Source organism: Chelonoidis abingdonii, chromosome 3 (assembly GCF_003597395.2).
Source record: "Chelonoidis abingdonii isolate Lonesome George chromosome 3, CheloAbing_2.0, whole genome shotgun sequence".
NCBI lineage: Eukaryota > Metazoa > Chordata > Testudines > Testudinidae > Chelonoidis > Chelonoidis abingdonii.
Window position 1 is genome coordinate 100,085,550 of NC_133771.1, and position 16,564 is coordinate 100,102,113.

Below are 16,564 nucleotides of genomic sequence, written 5' to 3' on the forward strand. Positions count from 1 at the left end.
AAAGCTATCCCACTGTGCAACTTGCTGCAGGGTGCTTTGGGAAGGGTTTGCAATGCCTCATGGGGCAGGTACAGTATCACATGATGCAGGTTTCTCAATTGCATTGTTCCAAGGGCATACTAGTAGATAGCAGCTGCTTTTCAACTGAAAGGGGGGCGAAGGGGGGTGGGAGGAAAATAGTATGTGACAGGTAGTGTGTGTGTGTGGGGAGAGACAGAAACCAAGTGTGTAGACCTCCCCCATACACATCGGCCCCCGGCTCTGCACAATTCAGCAGTCTCTTCTACCATCCTTCCCACAGCAGCAGCCCACTCTGCCTGCCTGCCTATGGTTCTGTGATTCTCCAGCTGCTGGGAGCAACATCCTCAGCAGCTCTGTGAGCTCTCCACACTGAGGAATGTCAAAGCTTCTTGGAGCTTTGAAAAGGGAGGGCTGCATGACTGCTAGCTAGATGGGGGCAGCCATCAGCTCCTGCCTCCCTCCCTGGCTCTGCACAGCACAGCAGTCCCTGCCGCCCATACCCCCAGTAGCAGACTGCCTGCTGCTGTGTTCCTAGTGCAGGGGGAGAGGATTCTGGAGGCATGCTCAGCTGTCAGAACTTCCTGGAGCTTTGAGAGGGGCATATGTCTGCAGGGCAGCTGAGTTCAAAACAGTGAGCAGAGCGGTTATGGCAGGCATTGTGGGATACTGGGAGATGCCAGCTCTGGCAATATAACAAACGGCCGTGTCTACACCAGTGGTTCTTAACCTGCAGCCTGCAAGCCACTTGTGGCCCAGTCAGCGCACTGATGTGGCCCACGTGACAGCCTCAAGGCCATACAGGTAGTATATATATTGTGTGGATGCAGCCCACATAATACATAGAAAGCTGCATATGCGGCCCCCAATGATAAATAGGTTGAGAATCACTGGTCTACACTGACATCTTGTTTCATTAGCTTTGCTGCAAAAAGCTCTGTCTCTCGTCAAGGTGGTTTTATTTTGTTGCCAGGCATTGCAGTGTGAACGCCTCCACTGTTTTGTTGCCAAAAGCTGCCTTATGCCGACAAAACTCTGCAGTGTAGACAAGGCCTAAGTATGGTCTGCATCTTTGTTCTTGGATGTATGACCTTACATTTAGGCCATGACTACGCTACCACTTACGTCAGCAAAACTTATGTCTCTAACGGGTATGGAAGCCCCTCCTCCCCCAAACCAGCAATATAAGTTATGTCGACATAAGAGATAGTGTGCACAGCGCTATGTCGGCTGGAGAGCTTCTCCTGCTAACAAAGTTACTGCCACTCGTTGGGGGTGGTTTAATTATGTCAACAGGAAAGCTCTCCCCTGTCAGCATAGACCGGGTACACCAGAGATTTTACAGCGGTGCAGCTGCATTGGTACAGCGGTGCCACTATAAGCTCTCTAGTGTAGACATTGCCTCAGTTGTACTGTAATACATATTATTTGCTTGTGCCCAGCTTACCAAGTAAGATGGACCACTCTGTATCAGTGACCTCTCTTCTTCCTTATTTACTGCTCCCCAATCTTTGTCATTTACAGATTTCATCAGTGATGGATTTTATTTGATCTGGTCAAAAATTTTCCAACACAGTGTTTTTCTTCTTAGAAAGTGCTGATTCATGGAAAACTAAACATTCTGTGGGGATGTGTTGATGTCAGTGAAATTTGGTTTCAGGAGAAAAAAATTGAAACAAAGCATTTTGTTAGGGCCAAAACGTTCTGTTCTGAAAAAGGTGAAATGTAATACTTCGATTTTTCATTTAAAAACTCCTTTTAGTTTTGAAATGTCTAATATTTTATTAATCAATTACAGTACCAGTTCCCAAATAATTAGAATAAAAATGACATATGGTCAGAATACCACCAAACCAGTTTATACCAATTATTTATTTCAAAACCAGTTACCAAGTTATAAAATAAAAATATAAAAGAAAATATAATAAAAAGAAAGTTAAATATTTTAAAAAATCAAAATTGGCCATTTTGATTAACCCAACTGATTTTTTTGTAATAAAGTTTATAATTGCATCTTCATTGTGATTCTGAACTAATTTTTCTTTTTCTTTTTTTTTTCTTTAAATGTTGGAGTTTCCTACATTTCTGAATTTCAGCCAGCTCTAGATTTTATATTTACTTCCAGATCATTGCTAAAATATTAAATAGGATAGGACTAAGAACTGATTCCTGCAGGAACCAATTATAAATGCTCCTGCTCAATGACTGTCCCTATTTACAATTATATTTTGAGACCTATCAGTTAGCCAGTTTTTAATTAATTGAATATGTGCTTGTTGATTTTTGATTAAGAAACTAGAACGATACAACATGTTGTGCAGTACTAGTTCCAGTGCCGTTCAGAAATCCAAGTATATAACATCAGGCTATTAATTTAAATTAATTATCAAAAATCTTAAAAAATTATACCAAGTTAGTTTGAGATATTTTTCTATAAACCTAAGCTGATCCGCATTAATTCAATTATCCCTTCTTTATTAATTGAGTCCCATATCAGCCATTCCACTATTTTTCTCAGGATTGAAGTTGGGGATATTACGTGGGTTGTCCTGTTTTCCCCCTTCTAAATATTGGCATAACATAAGCTTTTCTTCCCGTTTTCTGGAACCTCCCCCCGTGTTCCAAGACCTGTTTAAAAAGTACTATTCAGGCAGCTCTTTTAAAACTCTTGGATGCAAGTTATCTGGATCTCTTGATTTAAAGATGTTTAACTTCAGTAGCTACTGTGTAACATGCCCTTAAGTTACTTATGTAGAGTTATTTAATCATCCTCATATGATATGAAAACATTAGCTTTTTTACCCAATACAGAACACAGATATTTTTGAATACTTCTGCCTTGCTGCATTATTAGTGACAGTTCTACATAATGGACCAGTACCATTGTCAGGATTCCTTTCGTTCCTGTATGCCTCTCCTTATTGTCCTTAACTCTGCAGGCCATGGATTTTATCTTGTGTCCTTTTGCTTCCCTATCAGTTTCTTAAGTTTCTCACCTCTAATGTATAGTCACTGCTATCAGTTTCCCTTTTTTTCCATTTGTTATATATTTATTTTTATTGCTGCGTTCAGTTCCCCTCTAGCAAGGGTATGGGTCGGGGGGTTGGTTTGGTTTTTTTTGTTTAACCAGCATAGCCTTCTTTCTTGGGTTTTTTGCCTTTGGGACATCTAGTAAAACATTCTTGAACAGTACCCAATTATCACTAACATTTTTCTGTTCTTTCTTCTAGCTGATCTGACTTATAATTTTCATCTTTTGTGAAATGGCCCTTGTAAAGCACTAAGTATATATATTCCTGGCTCGGACTCTATCTCTGTGCACATACAAATGTAATCCAGTCACAGTTGCATGTATCTAGGCAACCCTTAACTTTTAATTCTGTGATCATGTCCTCTTTATCTGCAAAATTAGGTCTAAGATAGGATTTCCCCATATTGGATGCCACACTTTTTGAGTTAGGAAATTGTCAGTTAAAATTTTTAGAAAGTAAGAACTGCAAATTCCTCCATTTTGACATTTATAACGCACTGAAGCAGAGGTGATGTGTTGTATATCACTTCTTCAGTTACCTTCAAAAGGGACATCATTTCATCTTTTGAACAACTGACCTCCTTTTCTTGTAGTGACCGCCTAATACAAGGACCTTGCTTTGAAAAGCAGATGACTGAATTAGACAGTAAAACGGGCCTTAGTCAAAACAATAATTAAAAAAAATAAAAAACCTCTCCACAGTTGCCTGCCTCTTAAATAGGTCAGTGATGCAAAACTTTTCTTGCACCGTGGGTGCACCCTACCATTAGTACAAAGACTGCACCTAATTTACATTAAATGTACGTGGGACTTTAGCGAATGCTAACCACACAGTTTTATAAGTAGACAGTGCTGTAAGCATACATAGTAGTTTTTCAGTACATGCACAGTATAATGTTTTAAGAAACTGGTATTAATGGCTCGTACTGGTTCTCTCAGTCCATCCTCGTCTGGCTTTGTTTTTGAGGTTGTCACATACATTATAGAATCTGGTTTGGGTCTACAGTGTGTGAATTTGTTTAGCTCGCATAGAATTTTTTTTTCACAAACATAAATACTTTCAAACATGCTTTCACAACAGTAGCTCTCTGCATATTAGTCCCTTCACAGGGATTAGTAGAAATTTAGCTAGCTTTCCAAACTTTGGATCAGAGTATTGCACGTCGGACATGTCTAGCTCAACTGTGACTGTTTTCTACAGGCTAAGCTAAAAATGTAAGGAACTTGGACATTTTGTTGTCCCTTTAGAAATTTTAAAACTGTTGATCAAATGAATGTGGAAACTTTCTGATCCATTCAGCATAGAGATCATTGTTACATTCCTGTTTCTTGAGCAAGTCAGGAGTGGGAAAGATCATTCTGCTGAAGTTGTCCATGGGAAAAAATCTTGCAACTAGAAATAAAAGCCTTATCTCCTCTGCCATTATGACAGTCACAAGCTCCTCTCCACAGCTTGATATTTTTATAAGCATGCAGATTTTGTTAACGGTTTGAGTTAGTCAAGTGGCTTCAGATCTGCAGAGAGTAGAGTCCTCAATAGCTAGAGAATAAGCCTTCCATAAGCTCCCCTCACTGATTACAGTTGATCATCCCCAGATTTGCTCAGCCTGTGTAGTGCACATAACTTTTATTTTCCATCCCCTTTTTTGCATCTCTAATTTCTGTTATCCAACCACTTTGGAGAGGCACCTTAGCTAAATAGTTCTGCTGTGGTGATGAGCAGTGAAATAGTTAATAATGGACATTGTAAATTGCCATTAAACTTCAGAGTTAAACTCCCCTTCACACACACCCTTCTTACCTGCCCCCATGCATTGCATACATCCCTGGCTACTGTTACAGGCTGTCCACAGATTCTGAAAGATTACACTGGATTTGGCCTTGCCTTTGGAATGTTATTCTTTGCAACCATAGTCACTTTTTACAAAATTTTAAAATGAGAACTTAAATTTAGTAAAAACACAGAGGCCTCCAGTGGAACGTGGATTTGTGCAGCTAGTGTCTATGCTGACAGGGGGAACAAGAGAGGAGTAAGCTTGTTCCCCCTCTGGAGATAGGGAAAGGAAGTCTCTGTGATGTAGCAGAAACCCACCTCTCATTCTGCTTGGGGGTTTGGTGAGTTGCAGCCAAATCTCTGGGTCCAAAGTGAGCCCGTGGCCCAAGATGTAGCTGAGATGTGGGAGAGCATTTGCAGCCAACTATTGGTGTCCCTTTTTATAGGTATAATTTTTTGGTTAAACACAAAATGCGAGTTGGGGACTAATCTGTCTAGAATTTGGTGGTTGATAATTTAAGTGATTAAGGGCTAGATTCTGACCAGTGTAATTCCACTATCTTAAATGCAGTTACTCTGGATTTACACTGGAGTAGCCATCAGCAGAATTTGTCAGCTGGCTCAGACAGTGGGATTATAAAATTGCAGTGTAGAAGTTCAGGCTGGAGCCCAGGCTCTGGGAGCCTCCCCCCTCACGGGTCTCAGGGCTTGGCTCTGAGACCCCACAAGGGGGGAGGGTCCCCGAGCCCAGGCTTCCAGCCTGAGCTCAAACATCTACACTGCAGTTTTATAGCCCTGCAGCCTAAGCCCTGAGTCAACTGACCTGCCCTGACCACAGGTGTTTTATTGCAGTGTTCACACTTTAGGATGAAATTAATGATGTTGCTTATTTGGTGTTTTATAAAAATGTTCAAGATCAGTCATGCATACATCATAAATCCTAAAATGGTTTGTAATGTAAAAAGAATCTTCTAGGTAGGCTTGGATGGATTAGATTTGTATTGGTAAATGTCGATAAATATTGATTTCACCATATACACAAATCGATGAAAAAATATTTCCTTTGATGATGATTGAAATTTATAGCTAGGCAAAGTAAGACTGTGTTGGGGGAAAAACAGTGATTTAGACTATTTAATTAGGCTTGTTACAAATGGATTAGCAAGTGATTAGTAAAAAAAAGTATTGATTTTAAGGATATTTACTTTGTATATTTTTGACACGTGATGTTAACTGCTAATACACAAATTGTAAAACTTTAAAGTTTTAAATTTCAATGTCTCTGTCATAAAATAATTGTCTGACAACTCTACAACTGTGAAATTTCAGTTGATAAAAATAAAAAAAGCTTAAAAATAAACATCAATATCTGTCAAAATAATATATATGAAGTGCATGTACATCTAAATGAATCTCATGCCCACCCGTGACACATTTTAAGTGGTTAGCAGGTAACGGTTTAAAGATCTGACACGCTGATACAGATTTTCGTTTTCTTTCCATTTTAGAGTATGTTTCAGAACACCAGGAAGTAATCAAGTTTTAAGAAAACAAAAACAGGAGAAAAGCATGAAGTTGGGTGTATGCACTGCAAATTGTGTGGCCCAGTTATTAAATGTAAATATTTATAGGGCTAATAGTATTAAGTCTACAACAGTACATTGTTCGTTCTAATGAAAATTTTTAATTGGGGATTAGAAATCTATTTTCTTAAACTCAGAGGTGGCATTAAGTTTTGAGTTCTGTTTTAGTTCTGTAGCAAACCATATTGAATTCCATTCATTAAAGCATTAATCTACTGAATACTCCCCCCCCCACACGTCCTTCTGTCCACAAAAATATACCCCAATATTTACCCAGAAGAATTATTAATATTTTTTTCACCAATTTTTGTTGTTGTAGTAATAACTTCTGATAAATTCCCAGGAAAAAATAATAAAATAAAAACCAAAGATGAAGGGGTCTGTCTGTCTGTCGAGGAGTAATCAAAACTGCTTGTAAAATATCTTGCTAGTTGACAATATTCCTATGTAGTATAATTATTTATAACTTCATAGGTATGTTCTCTAGTTAGGACTTTAACTTTCACCAATAGTAAAGGCCTCTGGCAAGTGGTACCCCTACTGACAGGAAAGTATTAGTGAGAGGGTGTGTTCTAATTGCACTATTTCTAGCACCATCACAACAAAATAATTTTGGTATAAATAGGTCACTGAATAACTTGCTCATTTTTGTACACTGCAATAATTTTTTCAGGCGTGTTTAATAAATAGCAAAGGAAGATGGTGACGAGCTAGCTCTCTACCTACCTCGGGATGCTGTTATAGTGTCCGTTTCAGAAAACCAGCAACAACTGATCATTTCCACTGTCATAAAAGGAGGAAGGACAGTGTTGTTGTTAAGTCTTTCTAATGAAAAAAATAACACTATAGCTCAACCATAAGTAAGGAGCTTGATGTGGGAATTATTGGGTGAAAAGTTCTTTGGCCAGTGTTTTACATAGGAGGTCATACTGAATGATCATAATGATTGATTCCTTCTGGCCTTTAATTCTGTGAATAAAAGAAGACTGGGACGTGGAAGTTCTGTCTTTGACTCTGACACACAAGTTTTGTGTAACCTTGGGCAAGCCACTTGGCTTCTCTATGCCTCAGTTTCCTCATGTGTAAAATGTGGGAAAAACACAGGTGACATGAGCTGAAATTTCAAAATGCTGTACGGAGCTGTAGATGTGCAATGCATTAATTTGAGTGTGAAATATATAGACAAAAACTTGAACTGTTTTTCATTCTTTGCCATTGAGTGATATTTGCATACTATATGTCAGTTCTGTGGAAAACTGAATACCATGTCTCCTCTTGTTTTGTTTCACAGGGTAGATCATCTGTACACATTTTTTGTTCAGTGGTCACCAGAAGTATATGGAAAAGATGCCAAAGAACAAGGTTTTGTAGTGGTGGAAAAGGAAGAGCTTGATATGATAGACAACTTCTTCAGTGAGCCATCAACTAAAAGCTGGGAGGTAAGTGTCTTCTATTTTTTCAGAGATTCAAGAATGATACAGGGAATATGCTTCATCCACTGAGAATCTAAATACACACTCTTTTAATTTTTCTAACATTCTGGTACTTTATTTACTGATAGGACTCTTACTCCTTGTATTATGGTATCCTCAGGCTTTGTGGCTGTCCAACATACCTACTCTCATCCCTACAGCTCTCCTTTCCCATCATCCTCTAGTGGTCAAGGTAGTGGCCAGGCAAGGAACTTTCTGATTCCAGCAGAATCAATAGAATGTATAATAGTTGCAGGAAGTATTTGCATAACAAGTTTTTAAACCATATTTCATAGCCTTTTAGAGAGAACATTTTTTTGAAACTTTAGAAATGTTACAATAGTTGCAAATGTTGCAAAAAAGGCACTTACAGGTCAGCTTCAGTGAAGTTCCAAGGAGGAGAATATCATTTAGTATAGTGCTTGCTTGAGCGTCTGTTTTAAATCATTAATGAATACTTCTACAGATTTGCTGATGTATCTCTGGTCTGTGGATTGTACATGCATGTGTGAAAGGCCAAACATTTCACAATGTTTGTATGAAAAAGAATAAGGAAGATAAAGTATTAAAGTTTTAGTGTTCTGGGCGAAGACTTTGCGCTGAACAGATAACTGTGAAGCGTAAGTGAACTTTATTTTGAGTGTTGCGTTACTGGAACAGAGTTAAGGAGGTCTTTGGGACATGGCTTTTGTTCAACAGACTTTGTGGATTTGGTGCTAAGGCAGGGGTGGGCAAACTTTTTGGCATGAGGGCCACATCTGGGTAGGGAAATTGCATGCAAGGCCATGAATGTAGGGCTGTGGAAGGGGGTGTGGTGTGCAGGAAGGGGCCCAGGGCAGGAGGTTGGGGTGCAGGAAGGGTGTGGGTGTGGCAGGGGGTTGGGGTGTGGGAGGGAGCTCAGGGCAGGGGGTTAGGGTGTGGGGTGCAGGAGGGGTTCAGAGGTGCCAGCTCTGGCCTGGCACCACTTACCTGAAGGAGCTCCGGGGTGGCAGCGAGGCTAAGACAGGCTCCCTGCCTGCCCTGGCCCCACACTACTCCTGGAAGCGGCTGGCACCACGTCTCTGGGGAAGCAGGGGGCAGAGGGCTCTGCGTACTGCCCTCGCCTGCAGGAACCTCCTCCGAAGCTCCCATTGGCCATGGTTCCCCGTTCCTGGCCAATGGAAGCTGCGGGGAGCGCTGCCTGCAGCTGAGGGCAATGCACGGAGCCCTCTGCCCTCCTGTCCCCCAGGGGCCGCAAGGACGTGCTGGCTGCTTCCGGGAGTGGCGCGGGGCCCGCGGCGCCATGGAGGTGGCTGTAGTTTGCCCACCTCTGTGCTAAGGGTAGAACTTGTAGTATTAGCTTCTGATTCTCATCATTGTAACCATAAGAACACCTCAGTGTCAGTTGGCAAAGAGTTCACTGCACTGTAACAATGACACCTAACAAGCCTGACAAACAACATCTTGTACACTGCTTTCATCTGTTTATCCATAAATGATGTCATGTAGGATCTTTAATGAAAGCCACTGATCATTAATACCATTGTGAAATGTATGTACAGATACTACATAAAAAGTTTTATATGTATTTTAAAAATTCTGTTCCTAAAAAAGTCTCTGAATCAAGACAGGCCTTAAAAATGTGTTTCTGCCTGGTCAGGGATGTATATTTACCTGCCTGCCTCAGTTCATGTGTAAGTTAAGCATTGCAAGCCTACCCAATGGAAGTCAACATGAAGATGTGAATTCAGCATGAAGTCACACCAGGGAATCACCCTGACTCTAAGTACAAAAAATGGGATGTGAGCACATGTGGAGGAGGCGGCAAAAAGGACGTCTCCTTATCCTGCACCTTAGGAAATAATCAGGCAATGTGATTAACTAGAGAAATGGCCTGAAATAAATAGGATGAGATCCAATAAGGACAAATGCAAAGTACTCCACTTAGGAAGGAGTAATCAATTGCACATGTACAAAATGGGAAATGACTTCCTAGGAAGGAGTACTTCAGAAAAGGATCTGGAGGTTACAGTGGATCACAAACTAAATATGAGTCAACAATGCAAAATTGTTGCTCCTTTTTAATTTATTTATTTGGGGGAGGGGACATCATTCTGAGATGTATTAGCAGGAGTGTTGTAAGCAAGACCCAAGCAGTAATTCTTCCACTCTACTCTGTGCTAATAAGGCCTCAGCTGCAGAGCTTTGTCCAGTTCTGGGCACCAAACTTCAGGAAAGACATGGACAAATTGAAAAAAGTCCAGAGGGGGCAACAAAAATGATAAAAGGTCTAGAAAACATGACCTACAAGGAAAGATTGAAAAGAAATGGGTTTATTTAGTCTGGAGAAGAGAAGACTGAGGGCACAGTCATCAAGTATGTAAAAGATTGTTCTAAAGAGAAGGGTGATAAATTGTTCTCCTTAGCCAGTGAGGACAGGACAAGCAGGAATGGTCTTAAATTGCAGGAAGGGAGACTTACATTAGATATTAAGAAAAATTTCCTAACTGTGAGAAGTTAAACACTGGACTAAATTACTAGGGAGGCTGTGGAATCTCTGTCATTGGAGATTTTTTAAGAACAGGTTTGACAAACACTTGTCAGGATGGACTGGAAGGATAATACTAAGTCCTGCCTTAGTGCTGGGGTCTGGAGTAGGTCCTTTTCAGTCCTACATTTCTATGATTCTATGATTACATTCATGGAAGAAAAGGATCCCAAGCTTTCCTGGTTGGGAGCACTATAAAAGACATTTTAGGTGAGAAGAGACTGCTTTTAGACAGATAACTTAAACGGGTTAACCAAGTTCAGTCTCTAGAAACATGTATGGATTTTGTTTTTTATATAATCTTTCTGTTTCCATTATTGTCATTCACTATCTCCTAAATCTTAGCTTTTGATGATGAACTTAGGATAGTTTTCATGATAAATATATCTCAGGGCTGTGATGTTAGATAGGGACTGATCCTGAATTTAATCTCATAAGCTGGTATGTACTTGCAAATTAACATAGTGTTTTGTTTGGAATTCATTGTATTTATTTTTTGTTAATTTCTTATTTCATCTCATGTCAGGCTTCTGCTTCAAGAAAATTTCTGTATACTATCTAGTGAAAACTTGAATGTTGGTGAAAGCTTTGCTGAGAATGCAAAGATTTCCCACCCCCCAGGAGATTGCTCACTAGCTATATGGTTCTGCTTCTCACACAACCTCGTTCCCAGATCCCACAGATCGTCCCTGGCCTTGGTTTTCCAACCACTCCTAGCTGTCTGATTCTAGACTCCAGCTGGTTCTCATTACCAAGCTGCAGACTCATTCCCATTCTCCAGCCAGCCCCTTTCTTTGACTTGTTTCTTTTCCTATCCCTAGTGCCCGCTTCTCCCACTGCTAGGTGTACAGAGGATACTCCTGGGGGAATTCTGCATCATTGTGCATGCGCAGAATTCATGTTCCTCGCAGATTTCTTTGCTTCCCTGCAGAAAAATGACTTCTGATGGGGAAGCAAATGGAAGCCCACAAGAGCAGTCATTAATATAATATATATGGAGATATACCTATCTCATAGAACTGGAAGGGACCCTGAAAGGTCATCAAGTCCAGCCCTCTGCCTTCACTACTGATTTTGCCTCCAATCCCTAAGTGGCCTCCTCAAGGATTGAACTCACAACCCTGGGTTTAGCAGGTCAGTGCTCAAACCACTGAGCTATGTGTCCCCACAGCAGCATAGGCAGGTTGGTTCAGGCACCTGGGGCAGCTGGTAGAGACGTAAATCACCACTAGGACAGTGGAGGGGATGAGGGAGGTGGGGGCTGGGCAGTCATGTGTGTAAGAGGGAGACACTTTGTCCCTCTTGCTCACTTTTGTGGCACGCTTGGCGTGGAGAGGCAGGGCTTTGGGGTGTTTCTGAGGAGGTAGGTGTGGGGCAGAGCAGAATGTAGCAGTCTTCCTGCTTACTGAATTGTTCCCATTGTCTTTGTGAATTCCTCCAGGAGCATAAAACAGATGTAAAAGTTTTAAGGTTCCTTCATATTGCCCGAGTGGTGTAAAGGACAGTATGGCTGTATAAATGCTTATAGTGTGTTAGTGATTAGAACTGGTCTAAATTTTTGGACTGAAAAAAATTCCTATCAAAATGTGCAGATGAACTGTTTGGTACTTACCTTTCTGGAGATGGTCAGTAGCCAATATACATTATGAGTTTGATACCCCAGCCCTTACTTGCTCTTCAGTTGCCTGTGATATAACACTGAGCATATGGCTGCATATATTTGTTGACTAATAACTAGAAATAAAGGGTCAAACCTAGCTATATTACTATTAGACAAAGGGGTGAGAGGTTGGGAATTTCCTCCAGTGCTCCCCACTCCCATTCTCCATCCATTGTATTGTAGTTTAAATATATTACCAAAGTAATTGAAACTGGCATGATTATATTGCATTATTTTGACAAAATGTATTGAATTTTGTAGAATTTTAAAATATTGTGCACAGAATTTTTAATATTTTGGTGCAGACTTCCCCCAGGAGTAAGAGAAGGAGTCTTGCTTGACTGGAGCTTAGGAGATCTGCTGGTTTTCAAAGTAGCCTGAATGTCAGAGCCTGGAGCCTCTTCTCCTTGGAGCCTGTAGAATACCCCCTACCCCCTGTTCAGTGTTCCTCCATGATTATCCAAGTCTGCCATCCCCAGCTTCTGTTAATTCCAGAACACAGCTGAGGGTAGCACTTAGAACTGCGAGCCTTCCAACACCAAGTTTTAATTTTAATTTAAAAAAAATTGATCTAGTATTTAAGAATTTAAATAGTAAAATTTCAAACATCTCTAGAAAAATTCTACAGCTTTCCTATTTTAAGCATTCCTATTTGCAAACAAATGAGTTGCTCTGTTCAAAAGTTAGAGAAAGGGATGGAAAGTAGGGCTTATATTGGAAAACTGTCGCCCGTCTGTAATTGTTGATAACTTCCATTTTACAATCTGTAGCGTAAATGCTGTATAAAGAAACAGATTTCAGTTCTGCAAAGGGAAACTTATGACTTTGTTCCCTGCCTTGTACAGGGCTGAGTGTACAGTCAGTGGATATCAAATCATTCTTACTATGTATACTCATTCATTAGCCCGTTCATTTATAAGCTGACCCCCAAAATGGATAGGTAAAAATAGCAAAAAATGTATGACCCTTTCATAAGCTGACCCTATATTTCAGGGGTTGGAAAACTTTGGCTCCCAGCCCATCAGGGTAAGCCACTGGCAGGTCAGGACGTTTTGTTTACCTGAAGTATCTGCAGGCATGGTGCCCCCTCAGCATCCTGTAGCCGCGGTTTGCCGCTTCAGGCCAATAGGGGCGGCAGGAAGCAGCATGGGCCAAGGAATGTCCTGGCTGCTGCTTCCCACTGTCCCCATTGGCCTGGAGCGGCAAACCACGGCCAGTGGGAGCTGCGATTGGCCAAACATGTGGATGCGGCAGGTGTAAACAAACCAGCCCTGCCTGCCAGGGTGCTTACCCTGGCAGGCCGTGTGCCAAAGGTTGCCGATCCTGCATTAGATATTCAATTCATTGACTCCATAAAGTTTAAAATCCTCAAATGTTGGTGTAGACCCGTTTATAAGCCGACCTCCATTCTTTGATGTGTCATTTTTTTACCAAAAATATTCGGCTTATGAACAAAGTATATGCGGTAAGTTTCACTGTGAAGTTGTTAGTTCAAGCACATGATGTGTAAGTAGAGGTGATGGGGAGGGATAATAAACCCAAGGACAGAAAGAGAGAGGTTGAGGGAAGCTGAAGAGAGGAAGAAATGATGGAATAACTTAGGCCTTCCCTACACTGGCAAGTTTCTGTGCAGTAAAGCAGCTTTCTGTGCTGTAACCTCGAGGTGTGTACACTATGCCAAGCCACTTAGTGTGCAAAAATTGCCCAGTTGCAGTGCTGTAAAAAAAACAAACAAACCTCAGTGAGAGGCATAGAGCTTTCTGTGCCAGGGCTAGCACACTGCGGTGCCAGTGTAGAGACACTGGTCAATTACAGTCTGTTCTTGCCTCTGGTCATCAGTTTGAACTTTACTGCCCTGCCCTCAGGTGACCAACCATGAGCCCTACCCCTTATATTCCTTGGGGAATTTTGAAAGTCCCCTTCCTGTTTGCTCAGTGACGTGTGCAGTGGTCTCAGCACATCTTTCCAGGTGACCATGCCTGCTCCACACACCAGGCAATCCCCCGCTTAGAGCAATTCCGAGCTGCTGAACCTCATCAGCATTTGGGGAGAGGAGGCTGTTCAGTCCCAGCTGCGCTCTACCCATAGGAATTATGATACCTACGGACAGATTTCACGATGCATGACAGAAAGGGGCCATGACCAGGATACTCTGCAGTGCAGGGTCAAAGTGAAGGAGCTGCAGAACGCCTATCACAAGGCACAGGAGACAAACCGCTGCTCCTGTCATGAAGAACTCTCATTGTTCTATTTTAAATATGTGCTGGTGGTAATAAGGAAATAGCTGGAAATGGTTCCAAAGGTTCAAAGAAAAAAAAAAACCCTTACAGATTTTACACATGAAGGTGGATCTACCAGGAAATGGCTTTGAGTGAAGTCCTAATTTGGTCATAATCCTTTGTGAAACTTACTTTCTGTTTCCTCAACATGAAGTATAAGACTGTACCAGGGAAGTGTATAAGCAATATTATCACAGCGTGGCAGAAGCAGTAGCTGCCTTGTCCAGTGTGTAGGAAACAGCTTTGGCAGTACAGAAGAGAAGTTTGATATAGTGAAAATAAATTCTATAACAATGAGAGTGCGAAAAATACCTTTGGATATTCAGATTGTTTACTGTGTCAGACCTGACCAGGAGCCTTTTGTACAGGTATGTTGGACTGCATACAATGGTGTGGTCCTGTGTTTTATCTCTGTACCGGTAAACTAAAATATATTTTAACTTGGTATTTCTGCATGCTAGGGCTTGCTTCTTTGTTCCTAAAAATGGCAGTACTTAAAAACCTTTTTGCAGTTCAGATCTCTATGTGGTTTTTAATGTTTATGCTACCTGAACTGACCTGTAAGTGTTTGGTAATGCAGACCTCTTCATTGCTGTTTTGGTCTGACTACAGCAGGGGTAGGCAACCTATGGCACGGGTGCTGAATGTGGCACTTGAGCTGATTTTCAGTGGCACTGACATTGCCCGGGTCCTGGCAACCGGTCCGGGGGGCTCTGCATTTTAATTTAATTTTAAATGAAGCTTCTTAAACATTTAAAAAACCTTATTTACTTTAGATACAACAACAGATGCATCAGACGAAGTGGGTATTCACTCACGAAAGCTCATGCTCCAATACGTCTGTTAGTCTATAAGATGCCATGGGACTCTTTGCTGCTTTTACAGATCCAGACTAACATGGATACCCCTCTGATACTTAACAATAGTTTAGTTATATATTATTAGCCTTATAGACAGAGACCTTCTAAAAAAGTTAAAATGTATTACTGGCACGCGAAACCTTAAATTAAGTGAATGAATGAAGATTCGGCACACCACTACTGAAAGCTTGCCGACCCCTGGACTACAGCATTGAGATATTTAATTAATCTGGTGTGACGCAAGTAGGTGAACTTTTGGAGGGTTATTGAATGCCTTTCTGTTTTAACTTCTTAAGAACTGGATTTCTGTCCCTTTTTTGGGTGGTAGGAGAGGCATGACTTTTATTCCTGACTGATAGGAACTGATGAAGGACTTGTTAAGAAGAAACATATCTGCCGCTGCTTGCCTCTGCAAATTCAGTTATACATCACTACAAATATATTTGGCCAGTAGACATGGTATGAGTTCTTTCTTTTAGAAACGTGGAGGCATTATGAAAGCTTTGAGAAACCTGGAGGCATTATGAAAGCTTAGTGGGGGGTTGTTTTGATTACAGTGAGGGGGAGAGGAGTCACTCATAAAATATTCAAAAATAAAAATGTAAAAAAGTACTGGTTCCAGGGAGACTACAGTTAATGAGAAGAAAGGAAAAGGCAGAAAATTCACATCCCTTAAACCAGTTGCTCTCAACCTTTCCAGACTACTGTACCCCTTCCAGGAGTCTGATTTGTCTTCCAAACCCCAAAGTTTCACCTCACTTAAAAACTACTTGCTTACAAAATCAGACATAAAAATACAAAAATGTCCCAGTACACTATTGCTGATAAATTGCTTCCATTCTTAGTTTGACCATATAATTATAAATCAATTGGAATTAGGGCTAATGATTAATCGCAGTTAACTCACTCGATTAACTAAAAAAAACAACTGTGATTAAAAAAATTAATCGTGATTACTCGCATTGTTAAACAAGTGAATACCAACTGAAATGTATTAAATATTTTTGATGTTTTTCTCCATTTTCAAATACACTGATTTCAATTACAACACGATATACAAAGTAGACAGTGCTCACTTTTTATATTATTTTTATTACAAATATTTGCACTGTAAAAATGGCAAACAAAAGAAATAGTATTTTTCAACTGACCTCATACAAGTACTGTAGTGCAATTTCTTTATAGTGAAAGTGTAACTTACAAATGTAGTTCTTTTTTTATTATTATTTTGTTACATAACTGCACTCAAAAACAAAACAATGTAAAACTTCAGAGCCTACAAGTCCTACTTCTTTTTCAGCCAATTGCTAAGACAAACAAGTTATTTACATTTACGGGAGATACTGCTTATTGCATCTTT

At 40.6% G+C, this 16,564-nt stretch overlaps 1 protein-coding gene across 4 annotated transcripts in view; it reads left to right on the plus strand.

Annotated features, from left to right (window-relative positions):
• Window positions 1-16,564, plus strand: part of NCOA7 (nuclear receptor coactivator 7) — a 140,866-nt gene that overhangs the window by 113,509 nt on the left and 10,793 nt on the right. For 3 of the 4 annotated variants that reach the window (XM_075063916.1, XM_075063915.1, XM_075063917.1), the window contains exon 11: window positions 7,698-7,845. In XM_075063916.1, coding sequence (XP_074920017.1) covers window positions 7,698-7,845 — 148 coding nt within the window. Of the gene's footprint in view, window positions 1-7,697; window positions 7,846-14,519; window positions 14,713-16,564 lie in introns of those variants that run through there. The other variant, XM_075063918.1, reaches the window with a different exon arrangement.